Here is a 17,082-nt window from a genome sequence, read left to right as displayed (position 1 = left end):
CAAAAGACATTTACTCCGTGTCGCCATTGTGCACAGTATATTTAAATCCAAAAGCTCGTTTATTTTTAGCCTGGTTGCGCGTCTTTTGACGTAGTATTGGAAATATCTGACGGACAATAAAGTTATATATATATATATATATATATATATATATATATATATATATATATATAAAAAACATGTTGGCGGTGTGGAACAGGATCAGACTACAAGACAGACTACAAGACAAATCTGCTCTTTCACGATTGCCAGACTACTGCAATAAAATCGTGTATTCCGATACCACCGCAACTTGTTTTTTACGATCATTGGGCTTTATCTTGTCAACTCAAATGCGACCGGATACACTTGTTACCGTGGCGACGACAACAAGAGTGGAGCGCGCCGACTTTGTATTATAAGTACAAAATGGGCAAAAACGTGTTGGTGGTCACTGGTGCTCAGGACAGGAGAGGACGTTCGGTGTGGGTGAAGTAATTTTATTACAGTAAGTTAGGACCCATTATTTCTGTCATGTAATGTTGGTTTGACCTGACTGACTAGAGCAGTGATTTCCAACCTTTATGGAGCCAAGGAACATATTTTACAATTGAAAAATTTCACGGAACACCAACAAACAAAAATGTCACTAAAAGTGGATACATTAATTACTGTATGTTCTTCCTGCATCTAATAGAAGACCATTTAGCATTTGTTCTGTCTGTCACTATGCCCCACTTGCATAAATGGATGAACAATGATACATTATTTATTGTAAATGTAATTTTTTTAAGAACACAAGTCTAAAAAATAAATGAACAGGTTATTTAAATAGACATATTCCTCCGTCTTGTGATCGGATCGGTGATCAGCCCCAAAAATCCTGATCGTGTAAAGCCTAATTATTTGTAGTAAATAACTTCCAGGCCTTGTTTGATTTTACTGCCCTTTCAGCTTGTTCCTGGTCTTTTTTGGCCACATACACACAGTCGGTAATTTTTGTTTGTTTGTTGCTTCTTACCGTAGAAGGTATTCAACTAACATCAGTTCTTGTGACTAGTATATAAAATATCAATTTTTTAAATGTTTTTTTATTGTTCAGCCCTTTAAATTCAGTTTGTTTGTCGAACGTGCAGGTATAGAACTACCTCAAAAAGGGATATTTTTTATATATTTCCCCCTCATATTGCTAGTCTTTCTACAGCCAGCAGAAGACGCTTCCATTTCTTGAATCAAAATATAATTCCGTCAGCAGAGGGTATCTCTACTTCTTAAAATTGAAATTGTCATTAATTTGTTCCTTTGGAGTACAATAACCCAATAAAAGTCTCTCTGGGAAACTAGGCATACTACATGAAAATGCTCCCTTGTCCAAAAATTTATAAATTTAATCTTGTAGAATGCACAAAAAAAAAAAAACTAAAGTTCAAATGCTGAGTATAGAATGATTTTCAGATTTTCGAAATGGAACGTTTCCATCCAGTAAATAAGAATTTAAATCAAATTGTTTCATGGGTTTCAATTGGCCAAAGGTGGCCACAGTACAACCAAAAGACACAACTTGATGTATACATATCAGAATCAAAATCAGAATCATCTTTATTTGCCAAGTATGTCCAAAACACACAAGGAATTTGTCTCCAGTAGTTGGAGCCGCTCTAGTACAACAATTTACAGAACACTTTGGAGACATAAAGACATTGACAAAAAACAATTGTGCAAAAAGATGCAGAGTCCTCTAGCACTTAGCGCACTTTGCACAATGGTCATTGCAGCGGACTATTGCAATATTAGTCATTCGAACTGCTCTAAGACTTCAAGGAGTGTATGCGGTTTAAAGTGACGAGTAGTGCGATCATCTGGGACAATGTTGGTTGTGCAAATGTTACAGATACTCCTCAATCAGTGTGCAAATGGAGCAGATGCTACTCTGGCATGAGTGGCCAGTATATGCAAATAGTGCAGCATGGCGAGACAACGACAGTGAGTGCACGAGTAATACATAATTGGCCCCACAGAAATGTGACAACGAACTCAATCAAAAAATTGCCAGCTTGTTGTAGTGGAATTATAGGTTAGGTGTCATTGATATATTTAAAGAACTGAAGTTGGAAATTAAAAGATCAGACAAAAATCTGCACCGTTGGTAGTGGTAATTTCATTACATTTGTATTAGCAGAGCTAAAATGGTTAAAAGTGTATCGAGGTGGACCCAAATGGCCAGCATAGAGCAAAAGTGAAATTGGATAAATTCCTGCGGCACACAAGATAATCACTGGAATAATAAAATGGTAATTTAAGGTTTCGACAAGATGGTGACTCTCGTCCTTGGACTGTCCCACAGTGGTGGCCATCTACGACTACAGTCGGGACAAAGAAGACGAGCTGTCCTTCCAGGAGGGCGCCATTATCTACGTGATCAAGAAGAACGACGACGGCTGGTACGAGGGCGTGATGAATGGAACCACAGGCCTCTTCCCAGGCAACTACGTCGAATCCATCATGCACTACGCTGATTGAGAAACACCCCTCCCCCTCCTCTGTGCAATGAGGGAGAGAAGCAGTAAATTGGGAAGAGGAAGAATGAGGGGAGCCAAGGGTTAAAGGTGAAAGACTTTGAACAGACAGAGCATGATCACCTCTGGAATGGGATGGAAAGTAGAGCCGACGCCCAGTCATCCTCTCCACCTTAACCACCACTACTTTTTCCCTGTTATGTTTCTTTCTGGCCAATCTGGATTGATTTTGGAGAGTTTGTGTTACACAACGAGGCATTTTCTTTTGAATTTGTTCAGCCAAATTGCCCTTATTTTAGAGTAGAATATTTATTTTGATTCTGTGTGGGATTCTTGTGTGCGGGCAAATGGCTGCTGAGGAGCAAGATTTCCATGTTGAGAACGCCTTCGCAGGCCAGCGGCATTGGAGAGAAGATTTCTCCTTGGACAAACATGAAAACATGCAACAAGTGTTTTTATGTGGGTGGAGGATCTTGTTGGGGTGCCGCACCAACAGTCATAAGCACATCCAATGTGACACACTGCTTATATAAAGGTGGGTCAAAGAAGGCAAAAAATTTGTATATCCTGTTACGTTTACGCTAATGGATGGTCACAAGACCCTCCAAAGAAGTGAGGAGTGAAATCGTCAGTTGCACAATGGTGATTTGTGTAGTGTGCAGCTTCACCATGAATAATAGAAGTTTATTAGCTCGAGTGGCAAGGTCAGACACCAGCTCTGAGCTACTCAGTTGCAGTGTTCTTAAGCGGTGGGGATGTATTTTCTTTTGTTTTAGTTCTTGAAAAGGATTTGCAGAGTGGCATGTTTCTGCTTGAAGGAAAGAAATGGCTCTGATGTGATGATTTATGTCTTAATATTTTTAGGTATGGTAGACTTTATTTTCCACCAATGATGATGCATTTAGGTCATTTTAAAGACACTTGTGCCATATTGAGATGTTTGTTGGACAGAGTGGGATGGCTTTTTCCCCCCTCCACTTTTTGAAGTTGTTTTAACCAAAAGAACATGCGTTTTTAGTGAAATGATGTGGAACTAATATAAAAATGACATGTATTATGTCCTCCAGACAAGATTTATTGAATATGGTAAGACAGCTGTCGTGTTGAAATGGTTTAAACCGTCACATCTGATACCTCTGTTGTGAGCAGTTTGAAGGGTGTATCATTTTAAATGCGGTTGGCAGTGTATTAGCGTGGCCTCAGTACTTAAGCCGGAAACTTTATTTTCTATATTCAAAAAGAGATATTCCAGTGGGTCTGTATGTGAGTCTTGCATGACATTATCCGTGCTTTCCCAAAAACCCACATGGCAAAATCAGTCATTCTAAAAAGAAGCAGTTGTGAGCCGCCTCATCCAAAAAGACAGTTTCATTTCCCTTGGAGTTCACATCCAAAGTACTTGCTCTCGAAACTGAGGGGGGAGCGAGGAGGAGTCTGGTTTGAGAGATGGGGTGGGGGGAAATGGAGAGCCTGATGGGCAGTCCAGTATCAATCCATGATGCCATTGTGTTGCACATTTGAAGTTAATTTGCAGGAGTCTCATATTTGTAAACTCCAGAGAACAAAGACAATAAAGATATAAGGATTAAATTGCAGTAGTTTTCATTGTCTCTAACCTGTCAAGCGATTTTGAATCGGTGTGTTTGTTTTCAAATGCCCCATGTGCTGTTGCATGCTCAGACATAACTAATGTGTGCAGAACTCAAGAGATGGCGCTTACGAACCACTCTGGCAGCTACGAGAGTATGGGATTTAAATGTCATTTTTGTGTTAAGGCCCTGAGGTGGAAAAGGACAGCAGTGAAAAGTGATCTTAACATGTGCAGACAGGGTACTGACAGGAAGATGTGGAGTTGGAGCTAAAAGGGATTTTTGTGTTCAATTGTATTATTTAGCTTTTGCAGACATGTTCTAACAATCTACTGCTGAGACTGTCATCTGCCTTCTCATTGACACTCAAAAAGATGTCAAATGTTTGGAAAGAAAACCATGAATTACCTGCAGCCTTGATTTTCCTGTTAAAGTTAATTTGGGAGTTTGCTGAAACTTGTACAGTATAGAGATTTCAGCATGTGTATTTTCTCGTTATATAATAATAGTAACATATACCACTTATTACTTATATATAGGGCATTTCAAGTCACTCATTTTATTCCATAGGTGCTAAACTCCAAGCCTGGTGGCCAGATCCAGACGGCCCCATCATTTTTATGTGGCCCGCGAAAGCAAATCATGTGCATCAATTTCCATGATTCTTGCTAAAATCTGTACCAAAATTTTTAATTTTGCAATAAGCAATTATATTGAGATCTTCCATTTTTTTTGTTAACAAACAACATTTTACTGATACTTGAATATTTGAACAAACCTGTCCTCCTGATTTCAAAACTAGTTATCCCTCAATTTGTTGTCTGTATATTATTAAATGAGTTTGACACCCCTGCGTTATTTGTTCATGCCACAGTCACCCCCTTGTGGTGGCAAGCTACTTGTGTAGCCACTGCTGCACTGAGGCCAGCTGCCATTCTGCGCCTACGGCCACACGGACCACCAACAAACATCCAACCACAATCAATTCATAGGAAATGAGGGTTAAGTGTCTGCCCAGGGACTCAACGATGAACATGCTCTTGGCGGGGTAACGAACAGACAACCCTCTGCGCCATGCCGTCTGTTGTCTTTCATGATTTATTTATTTTTTTCTTTTTCTCTCTCCCTCTCTCTCTCTCTCTCTCTCTCTCTCCCCCCCCCTCTCTGGAAAGAATGTGGCCTTTACCTGACACCTTAGACTGGTTCTGTACTGGAAGACATGTCTGAACAGTGAACACACAGTCAAGCATATGGAAGACTCATACCCGTTTCTTCTCCTGACCTTGACTGTAAATTGCAATTATGGTGATTTACCTGCTGTGAGACTGACTTTTTGTAAAAGTAGAATTTCAGTTTTAAGTGATTTTGAGGTTTTCAGGTGAAGTTGACTAGCTTATTTAGTTTGATCAAGTTTTATTTTGATATGGGTTTAAGACACTGAGAGATACTCCTGTCTTTGAGTCACATAGATGGTATTGTTATTAGTCGTTTGGAAAAAAAATTGTCAGAAATACAGGGGGGGGGGGGTGTTAGACAGAAAAACAAACATAATTAGTCAGAAAAAGAGAAACATTCAAAAATACAAAGCCCTCAAAAAAATTACTCAGAATTTATTTTTTTTTTTTTTAATCATCCAAGTGAATGCAAACGCTTTCGTCCATTTGTTACATATTCAGTAAATTTAGCTTGACCTGTTCGCATTCAAGTAGCTGAACTGCAAAATGCTTTTTGAATATTTATGTTTGCATGTACAGTATGTATGTATCTATTTCCAACAGTGGATATTCTTGGAAATTCTATGCCTCTCTGTGAATCCTCCTCCTGCTGATAAATTGTTCGGTGTCAATTTGGTCTCATGAGGACTGTTGAAATACCAATTTTAATTGAACCGGGAAATGTATTGGTCCATTTCTAAATTAAACACCTGTTGTGGATTTTGCTCTTCAGCTCATTGTTAGAGAACAGCAAGTTTTGCAAAAACTACTGAAACATTTAACAGTTAGGCATTCCATTCAAAACTTGTGAAGGTCAAATTGAGTTCACCTATAAATATAAATGTATGGCTCTTTTCTACCTCTAAGTTACTCAAAGCACTTTAACACTATCTCGTCATTCAACGACTGATGGAAGACGCAGCATCAGGAGCAAAACTCGAGATTCAGCATCTTGCTCAAGGTCACTTCGACATTGTCACAAGGGCTCCGGATCAAAGTCGAACCCACAACCATCGGGTTGGGAAACAGCCACTCTCCCATCTGAGGCATGCTGCGCTAATAAAGGCGTAGTAATTTTAAGTACATCCTCAAAGCCCAAGATCCTGTGAGTAGTGTATACCTCTGTGGAAAATGGACATTGGACATTTACTTTGAAAAACTCTGCAAAGGAAGTAGTCAGATGACTCCGGCTTGACACAGCTGTGTCTTTAGGAACTCAACCTGCATCTGTAGTCGCCAGGTTAAGAGAAGCTGCACTGTCTGTGATTTATTTCTCCCCAGAAACTGCTCAACTGTCAGCCAGGGATGTTCAAGCGTCCTCCCCCAGGTTTCTGATGGGAAATCCTCTTTGTTCTCTCTGGGGGAAGAAAAACCCTACAACTGAAGTGACTTCAAGGATGTACGGCCGCAGCAGGTGGTTGACCGTACAGACCAGCTTGAGCATCATCCTGCTTTTGGGACTGCAGAGGATACACAGCCAGTACACAGGTAAATTCCAGCTGCAAGCACTATATTTCCCTTCAGGAAAGCAACATGTAGAATACCATCTACCAATAGGTAGGTGTCCGTGTGTCGACTGTATCTGTACTGTATATTAATCTGTGTATGAGTTACCTTTTTGAATTAAACTAAAGTACTAAAATAAAGACTTGGAAATACTTTTCTATGATATTCAAGTCAATTTCAATTTGATTTGATACCTCATACGTGCTTGTCTCTGTGTGCGTGTAGATATTTCTATAAACGTTCATGGATGTACAGGTTGCCGGTGGGCCAAAAGTAGGTAGTTTGCAGAACTAAAAAATGTCATTACATAGTTATGTATTTGTTAATTTTACAATGTAGTTTTCTTTATCTTTAGCGTAATTTAATCGTGTAAGTGCTCCTAACTTTTGGGATCTCTCTCTCTCTCTCTATCTATATCTATATATATATAATCCGTCGATCTAGTGTCGTGTGTGTTGGATGTAGGAATAGCTCCAAACATCCTCTTTATAGTTTTCTTTGCACTTTTTTTTGATTTTCTCAAAAGCAATCCAAACAGGAGCCTCATCTAATCCAGCAAGATCTGCAATGCCTTGGTACCTGTGTGTGCGCATGTGCACACACACGCACAAGTGTGTTCTTGTTCCAGATATTTTGTGCATCACCACTTAGGATTTCACTAAATATCCGATACAGCTGGAAGGTGCGAAGGGGATTTGCAGGTCGGGATTTGTGGTTTGCTTAGATTTTCCCCTCTTGGGGGCTTGCTTGTTCCACCCACAAGAAAGACAAAAACACACACAGTCAACAACGACATGTGGGAGCTTGAAAGGCTCAGGAAAGTTGGAGCTCACAAGGCCGAGAAAGTAGGAAACTGGACTCACTCTTCCTGTTGCACCAAGAACAACTTTATTGAAAGTTTGCTTTGTGGCGCACTGGCATCCATCAATTTCCCACTAGGGTTGCATGACATGCTGGCACATTTTAAAATAGATGTAGAGGAGTAACAGGACTGTACTTTAGCAGAAAAGACAAGAAACTGAGTGAAGAGACCAATTATCTCCATGCAAAATTGTGACTACTGGGTGCATCAAATGTTGACACTTTTTTTTTTTTAGATCTAAGCAAAAGGAAACAAAGACACTTGCGACTGAAGTGGCAGCTGCGGGGTTTTCTGCCATTTGACCATGACAGTCAAAGAGCGGAAGGAAGCAGGGTGATGAGCTCACTCTTGGGCTTGAAAGGGTGTTTTGTTCGCCATCTTCCATTTTGTCCTATCACATCTGCCATCTCAAATGGCTGCTCACAAGGTGTTCTGTACGGCTGGCCATTTTTTATTTATTTTGTGTTTTCCAGCTGCAGTGCTGGGAGTGATAGTGGTTGCTTTTAATTGCTCGCCTCTTTAAGCTCTTACTTACTGCACTGAGTACACGTTATGTCTCCTGGCCAGTAGTCCAGAAACCAAGGTGCTCCACTATGGCTGGTTCCGGGCAGATTTCTGCTACAAGTACCGACTAAGCCACTTTTCCAGCTACACAAAAAGCCACAATCTCGACTGAAGAAACACTGACTTGGCTGAACTTTAGCCCAATATTTGTTCGACCCTTACCAAAAGCCAGATAGCGGATATTCTCTTTAACAAAAAGGAAGAGGAAACAAACAGCAATACCTGGTGATACACCTCTTAAAAGGACACTGGAAGTATAGCAGAAAATGAAATGGAAAATAAGCTTGCCTGCCTAAAACAAGTTAGATTTTTTGGATCTGATCTTTTGTACAGTTTTATTGTATATATCGAGGAATAATATTCAGATGTTAGTGTCGTTTATGTCCTGTACTCTGCCGAACCACAGCAATTTTGTTTAAAAGGTTTGAACAAAACCCTTGCATATTATTATCTTTAGTCATTGCCATGACATTCCACCCAAAAGACCTGGACTATGGGGTCATTTGTAACATTTCATTCCTTGTATTTGAGATTAAGCCATGCATTTTCTGTTTGTGTTGCAAAGGCTTTTTCTATGCCATTTATTAGCAGATGCTTCAAAATAAATTATGTAGCAGTTTGAACAACCCGGATTGAAAGACGTAAAAGGTAGAGACAGAAATGTTAAAATTGTCCCCGGTCTCCCCTACATACTATACAGTATATTGTCAAATCTTACAGGATGTCTGTTGGGGTGCATGGTGTCCAAACAATATGTTAATATGCTTTCTAAATTGGGATTTCTGTGGCACACATCCATCTAGTTGCAAAGGTCCTCTTGTGTTAATAAGAATGATTTAGTCTCATTTGATTCCTCAGGCGTAGACTCACTCACTATTGATTATTATGAGCACTACATAACATGAATGGTCGTACATGAAACGTGGAAGAGTGTTGATTTCTTCTGATGTGATGTACCCAGCGGCATCAACTTCACGTCTTTGTTGTGAGGAATTTCAGGCATGTGACAAAAAGTGCAAGTCCCAGACAGCGATGACTGAGCGTGTGTTTTGTGGTTGAATGAGTATTACTGCCCTTTAAATGACAGACTCCAAAATATGCGCTCACCAGCAGAATTCTATTAAATATGCATTTTCCAAGATAGATACATGGAGGGCGTCAGGAGCACTCTGAGGGTGTCAATCATTATTATATTTGTAAAGGCAGCTTTTGTATTGGAGCTTTGTTCCATTGTACACTTGTGACATGTCTGGCGTGTGTCTCACAGTATCGTGTTAGGAGCACAATATTTTCATGCAACAGTATTATATATTTATGGAAAGCTGTTTGAACATTTATTACACATCCTTCATATCAGTTTTACGGTCCATGTACTAGTATAATCTTATAATCTGGTTTTTCCACTATATAATCTGTTTTTTTCCACTATTTGCGCCACTTTTGGACTAGTAACAATATTAAGTCCATCTTTTAGGCATGTGTCATGCACTCGTAGCTTCCTTTTCAAGGATGTCGAATAAATGCTCCGATGGCTGTCCATGAAGCCGTTTGAACATTTATTTGACATCCTTAATGTCTAGTTTAAGGGCCAATGTACTAGAATGCTTTTTGTCCTCACTCGTAAGACAATTCATTGCAGTAGTAGAAAGATTAGCGCACACCACTAGAGCAACTGTGTCTTTCTACCAAACATTTTTCACAACTAGTGCGACTTTTTGGCCTTCTAGTACACATGTAAACCTTGCAAGTAAGCTAATGTGTTTCTAGGGCATGTCATACAGTAGTAGCCTTCTGGCCCTTTCTAGTAGCACCAAAAATACCCACTAGTAGTTGTACTAGTACAGTCTTTTTGCTCTCTAGTAGGACAACTTTGGATAACTACTAATAAGACAACTACATGTTAGTAGTGAGGTAAACTGTGCACTAGATGGCATCTGTGCATGACTTGTATTATTAGTGAAGTGTGAGCTGTTAACTAATAGAATTTCATAACTTTACTCGTAGTACTAGTTGTCAACTAGTGCAGACTTTTGTCTCACTAGCATCATGTAGTTTAATGGTGTGCCAAAGTTGTATGACTAGTGAGGACTACATAGAGCATACTAGCAGTGGCGGAGCTACACTTTTATCCTTGGGGTGGCCAAGACAAGTACGATACTAGTACACGGAGCTGGAAAGCCGTTTGAGCATTTATTCAGCACAGTAGTAGAATGACTAAGATGCACCAGTAGAACGACTGTGGTCTTACTAGTAATGTTTATTTTCACGACTATTTCTTTCCACGACAGAATGACATCCCTGCACAATAGTATCACAACTTTGGCATCCTAGTTGGATGACTACATGTTAATAGTGTTGCTACAAGAAGGGCCCAGGCGGCTGCTAGTCCCTGACACATACCGATCGACTAGCCAGCCTAGTAGTATGGTTTAGTGGCATATATAGTTGTAACATATATAGTTGTGAAAAAAAACGTTACGAGTGTACTAGTAAATGCTCAAACGGCTTTCCATATGCATTGACTCGCAGCTGGTACTGTAGATGCAAACAGAAAGGACGAGTTAGGTATTCAGACGTTGTAGTGCTGCCCCCTGTTGCCAATGAATGATACTGCTGTCAAAGCGATGGCCTGTTAATCTGCATAATTGCGTGACTCTGCGCTGCATGGACGCCAAATGAGTAACATATGCATTCTAATGTGTTCCTCTATCACCATCATGTTTGTTCCACAGCGAATTGAGAAGGGAGATGAAGACTGAATGTGTGTGTAATGTGAGAGGAACAGATATCTGTGTTAAATTACCAGCAGGAGAGTCTCTAAATCTAAAAATCTCCCTAACCTCAACTAATCACCATGGCAACAGCATTCCAGACTTGGGGGATGCTTGTTTGAGGACTAATGATTGTGTTTGTAACACACACAACACACACATTAACACAGACACACTAAGAGCATAACTGGATGTAATGCAAAACATGTCAGAATATATTTAGTTTATCTGCCTGGACTTTACTTGTGATTGAGCAGTCGTTTAAGGAATGTCCATATTTGGAAGTGGGGCCGTATATGCAGCGACCGACTTTTCCATATTATAGCTGCTGCATGGATGCATTAGGGCAGTGATTTCCAACCTTACACATATTTATAATTGCAAAATATCACGGCACACTAACAAACAAAAATGGCATGAAGTAGATACACAGTAATTACTGTATGTACTTCCTGCCATCTAAGAGAAGAACATTGATTTGTTCTGTGTGTCACTATGCCTCACTGGCATAAATAAAGGAACAAAGATGCATTATTTCTTGTAAATGAATAATTTTTCGAGCAATTAAGTAAAATTAGATCATTTTCCACGGCACACCTGAAGATCACTCATGGCACACTAATGTGCCACGGCACACTGGTTGAGAATCACTGCATTAGGGGAGTAGGACCACCTAGAGTCGGATAAATCTTCCCCGAGTGGGCTTTTCTCTGTTAAATGTAAGGGTGTGCATGTTTGAACAGTTTCAGGAAATCGTGTGTACCAGCAGTATGTTATTCTCGAGTACGAACATAAAAGTTGCAGGTGGTCCTCCTCAGTCAGTTGCCCATTAAGTTTTTCAGAAAGCGGTCTCCTATTTGTAAAGACGTTTTCATGTATATATATATATATATATATATATATATATATGTATATATATATATATATTTTTTAGAAAGGTTTCCAGAGAGCATTGTGTAAAGGTATAGAAAAGGTATAATAAAGTACAGTGGTGTCTTGAGATAAGAGTGACCCAATTTATGAGTGTTTCGAGATACGAGGTGTCTTTAATCCGATTTCTTTGCTTTGACTTGCAAGCAAAAATTTTAGATACAGATATAAAGCACCGTATGGGGCAGTGAACTAAATTCACTTCTCAACAAGCAGCAGTATGGCAGATAGTGAACAGTTCTTCCAAAAAGACGCTCCAAGCCGTTTAATGTCGCTTCCAGTTCAAATTTACTGTCAAGCTAAACAAAACATAGAGAATTACTTTTGTATTGCATTTTTAAAGCAGAATTGCATAACTTCTGTCACCCCTATAAACTGGAATGCTGCTGATTAAAACAACAGAGCCGTCGCTTTGATATGACGAAGGCCAACAGTCCCCAACCTTTTTTTATTTTCCGCCATGGACCGGTTTTATGTGAAGATGTATTTTTATTGACAGACCGGAACGGTCAATGAGGGCCGGATGGGTGATGTTGCGGACGGAGTTTCCCGATCTGAGGTAGGGGGCGGGGGGGCTGCTGTGCTGACAGTTTCCTGATCGTAAAATAAATTGGGGGTGGAGGGTGCTGACGGAGTTTCCCTGCAATATGTTCATACATAATAATATGTTAAGTTAGCGTTTTACTAACACTAGCGCTCTGCCCATAGATGAGTAGAATGCATCGTTTTTGGTAGGACGTCATTTTCAGTGCGCCAGCGAGAATGATGCCTGTCGACACGAACTATAAAAGATCAAATACTGAAAAATACAGCAAGACGTTAAAGTAGCTAATAGGCTTAATCGGCATTATGTCATCTCCTCTAGTATTGGCTTGGTTGAAATTTACTTTAAAAAAAAAAAAAGTTACATACCGCAGCTTTTAAACAACCACATACAGTAGCTTTGCCTTAGGAAACTCTGCTTAGCTTAATGCTAACAAACAATGCAAAACACCATGTTGTGGTGTTATAACACTTTTAGCAATGCATATTTAAACACATACAGTGGAGCAACACATGTACACAAACAATACAGTATAACAAATACTCACAGCCATATATACTTTATCCTTTGCGAAAAACAACAAATATTACTGCAGCTTACTGAGAAGTTGTAACCATCGCCATGAATATCTGTATGTCTATATTAAACTGCCCCCTGGTGGCCAAGACGCGCACACCAGAAAGTTGCACTGAATGAACCATGATGCACAACTGTTTAATTCTTTACCATCCATCCATCCATCCATTTTCTGAGCCGCTTCTCCCCACTAGGGTCGCGGGCGTGCTGGAGCCTATCCCAGCTGTCATCGGGCAGGAGGCGGGGTACACCCTGAACTGGTTGCCAGCCAATCGCAGGGCACATAGAAACAAACAACCATTCGCACTCACAGTCATGCCTACGGGCAAGTTAGAGTCTCCAATTAATGCATGTTTTTGGGATGTGGGAGGAAACCGGAGTGCCCGGAGAAAACCCACGCAGGCACGTTGTATTTAATTATATTATTATTATTATTATTTTTTTTTTACAAAGTAGATTTTATAGAGTGCTATTTTCCTATTAAAACACATTTCAAATGTTTTTGTTGTTTTTTGGGGGGGCTGGAACAGATGAATAGAATTTCGATTTATTTCAGTAGGGAAAGATGACTCCAGATATGAGTGTTTTGACGTAGGAGTGTGGTGATGGAACAAATTAAACTCGTATGTCAAGGTGCCACTGTATTTATGTTCCCTGTGGAATGAAATGTGCAGCTGCAGGATGTGAAACTCTGCCGGAATTCACTGTATGTGGCAGTACTGTATATACATGTGAGATCACTGAAATGAGCAGACCAGGTGGCTTCATAACTCTGTGCAGGTCACAGAGCTGCAGACACTCATGTTGTAATTCATCGAACGTGGTTAAATGCTGCTGTGAGGGGTGTTCTAATTCCTCAAATGTGGTTTATAAGGCACAGATTAGCACAATGTCGCCGAATGTGATGTGGCGTGGGAGATGTGAAGGCTGGAATGTGTAACAGCTGGATGTCCTAATTTGGCAGATGAGGCGGCTTGATGGGGGCACTGGGGCTCTGTGTGGGTGGGGTCAGGGGGTTCCCTCCGTGCATCCTTTCCTTATCGGTCCTCTGTGAGAACCTGCAAATGGAAACCATTCTGGGGATTTTCTGCAATGAGGTAACACGGTCGCTAGGGAGTGGATTATGAGAACATCCCATTGGACTTCCACCCCCACCCGCCCAGCCCAAAGCATGCACACACACACACACACACACACACCCTCCCTCACTTCCCCTTCCCCTTGCAGCCTCACTTTCTCAGCTTTCATCCAGTCATCACATCTCATGTCCTCACATTCACATATGTTATTCGACACCCGCAAATTGAATTTGTATTATTATTCTCCACACTTTTTTGACATTCTACTCCTTCCACATTTCTCAACTGGTTCAAACCATTTAAACTTTTGCAAAGTATTGTAAATGTAAAATTTCACGAAATTCAAGACATACACTCCCCATTCCAAAAAGTCCCAGTTTTCCCAGAATTCCACATTTCCAACCCCCCAAATTCCATTCAAGTGAATGAGACATTCAATAAAATAGTTCAGCACTTTCCAATTCCGAATTCAAACTATTCAGCTCATTCAGAATATCTTGGGAATTTCACACATTCCAAGAAGTCCCCTATTCCCAAAGTTCTTCTTTACATGATAAAATCCACAGTTTTTCACAATGTAATTCTTAAATTCAAAGGATAATGTAACATACAGTATTTACCTTGTACTTCCACATTTCTTGACCGATTCAAGCAATTCCAACTTCAAACTGTTGTGCTCATTCAGGAATTCTTGGCAAATTCTTGTCCCATTCTTAAACCTTTTCACAGTGACTGATTCAGGCCATTCCAACTTCAAGTCTCACATTCTACATTGCAACAATTCATTCCACGGTGTTTCAGTTCCGCATCAGCTCTTCAGCATTCACACACAATTTCTAGAGAAATTGCATTCTCAGGATAAAGGAATGATGTGCCTACATCCATAGACGTGTATTACGAACATGTTAAATTGCCATTGCAGCCACTCATCACTCCATGAAGAAGAAGCAGAAGAAAACGAGAGAAAGATGAAGAGGAGGAGTTTTAGGGCATCGGGGCAAATCTGAGTGACCACAGTCGAAGTCAACCTCCGCATGTGCGTCCCCCTCTGTCTGTGTTTCCTGCTTTTTCGTGAGGGGGGTGTGCCTTTACAGAGGGAAGATCTGCAAGTGGGAGCACTTTTTACATCTTTGTTCTGGACCATCTTGACTTAAACTGTGCAAGCACCAGCACAGCGCACTCGGACCTTTGACTGCTGAGGCGGCGAGCACGATGTTGAGGATCCTGCTCCTGGTTCTGTGTGTTGGAAGCTTGGAGGCCTGGTTCTGGAACGTTGCCCCCGAGCCCACCACGCAGCCCACAACAAGTGCTGCCACAACACCCAATGGCACAAAGAAGGTGGAAGACGAGGATGAGGATTTGTCAGGCGTGGGAGAAGAAATCGTCAACGTGGCCACTGGAATCCGTAACTTGGTCAAGGCATGGGATGTGACCACGAGCCCTGGGCCTACTCAAGGTTCCCTGAAGGTGGAGAGCGCTGACCCAAACATTACGGGTAATACTGACGGGCTCAGAGTGGGGACTGGGGACGAAGGGTCTGGAGTTTGGGATGGTGATGCTTCTGGATCAGGATCGGGGTCCAGGCAAAATCTTGGATCTGGTGTAGAGTCAGTGAGCATCCATCCAAGTAACTTAAGCTTTGCAAACAACGGGACTCTAGGTGCTGGTTCTGATCCATTTTGTCTGCCCGTGCCCTCTGTTTGGCACATGTGCTCCAGAAAACACCCACAGTTCTTCACATTACCTAATTATTTCAACCACACGTCTGTGGAGCAGGCGGGGGCGGCTCTACGGGAGTGGGTGCGGCTGACCCCGACGGGCTGTCACCAACGCATAGAGTGGTTCCTGTGCCTCTTGCTGGTGCCCAGGTGCCCCTCGCCCACCACCGCACTCTTGCGCCTGCCCTGCCGCAGCTTTTGCCACCAAGTGCAGGACAGCTGCTGGGTGTCGTTGGACAGTGCGCAGCTTCCGGTGGAGTGTGGCCTCCTGCCTGTGGGGGCGGAGGAGCCTGGGCGCCCTCCATGTGTGTCTGTTAGTTACTCGAAAGGTAACCTTAATTCACAACCTGTGTGTTGCTTCGTCACTCTCCTTGAGTGCAGATTGCTGCTTTTTGGGCCTAAATTCTGACTTTGCATGTTTCTAGCTGCTCTGCTGACGCAACAGCTGAACCTTTTCACACACAGGTCACCATGCTTCTCTAGTTGGCTATTCCTGGTGACGATGTCTGCTTTTGATGCTCCCAGCTTTCATTTACATCGTAGCTCCAGAGAATAAACACACACTACTTACAAAAGGTTTGGATATTTTACTTTTGGGCGAAATTTCAGGATGAACCTAAAATGCACATATTCAATTTAGTTTTTTGTTTCAGTACTTTTTGCACAACTTTCTGTTCTCAAACAAGGACATTTTTTTCCTTCTTGTATTTAATTTGTAAGGATGTCCACTCCTATCCCTTACAGTGACTCCTCAAGTCTCTCTGAATCTCTGTTGCAACCTGCTAATGACACTCTGTGAAACTCTAAGTTTAGTGGCCACTTCCTGTTGGAAACCTCATACTTTTGGTCAATTGATAGGCGTCGTCGTTTAAATATCAATTCTAATTGAACCATCTTATGTATTGGTCCATTTATGGACCAAACACCTGTTGTGAATGTTGCCATTTAGCTCCTTGTTAGGGAACAACAAGTTGTGCAAAAAAGTATTGAACAGTTGGCATTCAAAAGTTCAGAGAAGCTCAAATTGAGTTCACCTGTAAAGGTTGTAGTGCATTTTAGGTTTGTCATTAAATTTCAGCCCAAAGACTAATATCCCGAACCTTTTGTGAGTAGTGTATATTTGCTTTGCAGGCTGGCTCATAAACAGCTTTGTGTTGTTGTGTAAAAGCCTCACTGCTGCTGCATGGAGTCATCACAGTTGCATGTTCGCCACACCAGCCCAATTTAATAGTTT

The 17,082-nt window shown here is 41.1% G+C and overlaps 2 protein-coding genes across 18 annotated transcripts in view; both read left to right on the top strand.

The window, feature by feature from the left end:
- LOC133402797 (abl interactor 2-like) overlaps positions 1-4,085 on the top strand; it is an 18,398-nt gene extending 14,313 nt beyond the window's left edge. For all 14 annotated transcript variants that reach the window (XM_061677057.1, XM_061677048.1, XM_061677029.1 and 11 more), the window contains one exon: positions 2,324-4,085. In XM_061677057.1, coding sequence (XP_061533041.1) covers positions 2,324-2,499 — 176 coding nt within the window. In that variant the 3' untranslated portion in view covers positions 2,500-4,085. The remainder of the gene's footprint in view (positions 1-2,323) is intronic.
- A 2,394-nt stretch (positions 4,086-6,479) lies between these two features.
- The window catches only part of LOC133402783 (collagen alpha-1(XVIII) chain-like), a 31,943-nt gene continuing 21,340 nt past the window's right edge, over positions 6,480-17,082 (top strand). For 2 of the 4 annotated variants that reach the window (XM_061676928.1, XM_061676909.1), the window contains exon 1: positions 15,253-16,177. In XM_061676928.1, the coding sequence (XP_061532912.1) occupies positions 15,343-16,177 (835 nt within the window). In that variant the 5' untranslated portion in view covers positions 15,253-15,342. Of the gene's footprint in view, positions 6,787-15,252; positions 16,178-17,082 lie in introns of those variants that run through there. The other 2 variants (XM_061676938.1, XM_061676918.1) reach the window with 2 other exon arrangements.

The sequence above is a fragment of the Phycodurus eques genome, chromosome 1 (assembly GCF_024500275.1).
Source record: "Phycodurus eques isolate BA_2022a chromosome 1, UOR_Pequ_1.1, whole genome shotgun sequence".
NCBI lineage: Eukaryota > Metazoa > Chordata > Actinopteri > Syngnathiformes > Syngnathidae > Phycodurus > Phycodurus eques.
Note: the sequence above shows the minus strand (reverse complement) of the source record. Positions and strands in the feature narration are given on the sequence as shown.